Source organism: Perca fluviatilis, chromosome 6 (assembly GCF_010015445.1).
Source record: "Perca fluviatilis chromosome 6, GENO_Pfluv_1.0, whole genome shotgun sequence".
Classification (NCBI taxonomy): domain Eukaryota; kingdom Metazoa; phylum Chordata; class Actinopteri; order Perciformes; family Percidae; genus Perca; species Perca fluviatilis.
The window spans coordinates 42320392-42323758 of record NC_053117.1 but is presented as its reverse complement, the minus strand read 5'-3'; the positions used below and the strand labels follow the sequence as shown (position 1 = coordinate 42323758).

General features: G+C 41.2%; 1 protein-coding gene across 2 annotated transcripts in view; it reads right to left on the bottom strand.

Annotated features, from left to right (window-relative positions):
- The window catches only part of LOC120560201 (scavenger receptor cysteine-rich type 1 protein M130-like), a 97633-nt gene extending 96348 nt beyond the window's left edge, over window positions 1-1285 (bottom strand). The window contains exons 1-2 of one of the 2 annotated variants that reach the window (XM_039802462.1): window positions 1269-1285; window positions 1034-1159 (exon numbers count right to left, since the gene is read on the bottom strand). In XM_039802462.1, the coding sequence (XP_039658396.1) occupies window positions 1034-1073 (40 nt within the window). In that variant the 5' untranslated portion in view covers window positions 1074-1159; window positions 1269-1285. Of the gene's footprint in view, window positions 1-1033; window positions 1172-1268 lie in introns of those variants that run through there. The other variant, XM_039802463.1, reaches the window with a different exon arrangement.
- Window positions 1286-3367: the final 2082 nt, after the last annotated feature.

Sequence of the window (3367 nt, the reverse complement as noted above, 5' to 3'; positions counted from 1 at the left end):
TATGTTCTTATGTTTTCTTTAACTGGTTGGGAGCAGACGTCCTCTCCTTTAAGATATCCTATATTGATGTTTAACATGGTATTTCATTTCATCAATGGGAAGCATACATGTGTACAGACAAGGCTAGCAGCAGCGCCGCGTCAGACACCTTTCTGGTGTGTAAAGACAGAAAAATCCACGCAGCCAAAACTCAAAAGAAACGCCACGCTCCACGCTCACGCCACGCTCACGCCACGCTCACGCTCACGCTCACGCCATGCATGCAGTCTGTCGCCGGCCTTAGCGTTAATATTCAGATATCAATCAGCTGTGATACAGCTGCAGGAGAGAGAACAGGAAACACAGATATCAGCCTGATCAACTACCCCTCAGTAACACTGATCACATGCTGCAGCGTTTCCTGTAAAGCTGTCATGAGGAGGAGTCACCGCTAAACTTTCTGCACAATTTCCCGCTTATCTATAAAAACCACACAGATGATTACTGATTATCAGCAGGATCACAAAATCTGTCTGAGCAGAATTTTCCACAGACTTAAACACATTTAAAACATAAAAACAAGACTCCAAATATTAAATCTCCACCCCTAACAGAAAAACACTCGGCTAAATTCTTCAGACATTCATTCTGGATCATCTCTGATAACTGTTAAACAATCTGCAGATTCTGTTTGGTTCTGATGATGAGTAAAGTTATAATTTCTGATATGTTATCATTAGTTCAGTGTTTTGTTAAATAATTAGGGTTAAGGTTGGATGTTACAGAAATAACAACAGACTAAAAATAGAATCAGAAACGTGGTTTGATTTGATGAAAATCTGAAGGATTCTAACAATTTGACTAAATCCATTTTCCCTGTTTATCTTTTCTTTCTCTGTCTCTGATTTAAAGATCGATATGTGAATATGAAATGTTTGAACACTACAACTGAAACGTTGGTGTGTTATAAAGCCACGAGGCACTTTGTGTGTCTGAGAGGAAATAAAGAATCAATGAATGATAAGAAGAGACGATGTTTAAAGCAGAGTGGTACCTGAGCTCCACAGCAGCAGCAGCAGCATCAGGTGGTCCATGTCCAGGTGGAGGGTCTCTCTGCGTCCGTCTTCCCGTCTGTCTGCTCTCTGCTCTGATCCTCACATGTGCTGTCCTCAGGTTGGATCTGCATACAGGAAGAGGCGGAGCTTTACTGGAATACATCTCATTTAGTCCGCGTCACCAACACTGATGTAATCTGAGGGCAGAATTAAACCACTCATGTAATGTTTTACCTGTTGCTTGGACCGATACATCATTTTTCTTAACTGTGTGTGTGAACATGAAACAACTAAATAAAAGCACTGCATGTCTGTCTCTGTCTCGGCCTCGTTAAACTCCAGTCACCTGCTGGGTTGCTGGAAGCTGGCTCCCACTGATGCTGACCTGGGTGTTGTAGTTTTAAGCTGGCGGCCATCTTGGTTGTAGGCTGTTGCAGCCACCTTTGCCAGACATTCCTCCCATCCAGCACACGGCCTCTCAGGATGAAGTTTGACAGAACTAAAGTAGGAAAAAGAGTGAGATTGTGTGTGAAGCTGTTGTGTGTCTGTGTGTCTCTGATGGCTCCATTAAAGATGATGTTTCCACTCTGTGGACTGAAGGGAACTTCTCTGAACTGAATATCTGTGAAACTGATGCTCTGATAAGAAGCTGCTCACAGATGACAGATTGTAGGACTGTGGTTTCTGACATGTTCCATCAGATTAACGCTGGCACAGGCTCGTTGCCATGTGAACATAATCAGATTTACAGTCTTACACACAAAACTCAACTACAGCTTGACTAAACATTATATTGATTGGTGATCAAACTATTGATTCTGTCAGGGATCAGCAACCTTTACTATCAACAGACTTTTTAGAGATCAGCACGTTGTTCTGCTTCTGCAGTCTTTTGGTTCTTCTTTTTGTTATTTAACAGCAACTCACTCATAAAATAAGTTCTTGTTTTGATATATTTTTTAAATAATTTAAATCTGAACATATGGCCTCATCAATAAACACGTTTTTGAATGTTGCTGATATTAAAGTATTGGTTCAGACACCATTTAGGGAAAATAAACAACCCATACCCAACCTTTGTAAAGACACAGAACAATCAGTTCCACAGATGTGACGCTCCATAGAAACACACAGAAAAAACACACAGGAAATGTCCTGAAGCTGTCACAGTGACCACACTTTGATCCCACACATCTGACAGACCGTAGTCTTTATTAGCACTACAGTACCCATGAGCCTCGGCTAGCGCTCTGGCTGTCACAATCAGGGCTGGGAGTCACTGCTGATTTCTTGAAACGATTCAATTCTGATTCACGCGATGCCGATTTGATTACATTTCTGATCCCAATGTTGATTCTTCATATTTCAGTAGCAAATTATTGGATTGCAACTTAATTTGGATATAAAAGAGATTCTACAATTGTACAAGGTTCCCTCTAATCTGCTAAGTGTGAGCAGTTTTCCTAAAACTGGGATGTTTTATTAATTTCACAGATCACCTAATATTGGTTTATTTAGGGCCCAGAGCAGCGTCTGAACCAAGTTAGCTGTTCCCTCTCATGGCTAATTTCAATATACTGTATGTGTTTTGTTGGGGAAAGTCACTACAGATATGATTACATTATTTTGATCATGTATGAAAGTGTTAATATTATGTGAGAATGCATGGATCGGCTGTGATGGTATCTGAATCAGTTACCTTAAATAATCCACCCAAACCCACCCACCAATTATCCAGATGTGTTTCTCTAGTCCACCTTCAGAAGAGTGTAGTTTCACCAGCTGACCCAGGTCAATAACACTCACCGTTACATGATTACAGCCGAGTGTAAGGACAGTCAGATTCTAGGAAAAGGACATAAGAGGATATTTTTTGACTTTTCATCCGCAGCCCCTGTCTGTCTGGGTATTTAAAGCCCAGTTCAGACCAAAGATTCACAATGAGATGAAACCATTTTAAAAACATTTCAGGAAATGTTTTAGCCGTCTGAACCGACCCGTCTAGCAAAGTAAGCTAAGTTACCGCATGCAACACTTGCTGACACGCACTAAAAAAGATATTTACAACAGTAGGTGTGGCTTTTGTTCAAAGGGGCCGCTAGAATCAATAGAAACTAAAAGTTCAGTCGTACGGAGGACAAGACAGTGTTTCTAAAACTTCAGACCAAGGATCGCTTACTAAATAAAAAAACATACAAACCATCTAACTGCGTGCGAGTCAGTCTAGCGCTGAAACAATGGAGCTGGAAGACCCGCCTGCACGTTCCTGATCAGCTAGCAACAGAGAAATATAAAACGATAACGTTGTCGGCGTTGCTCCACCTTCATAGGGT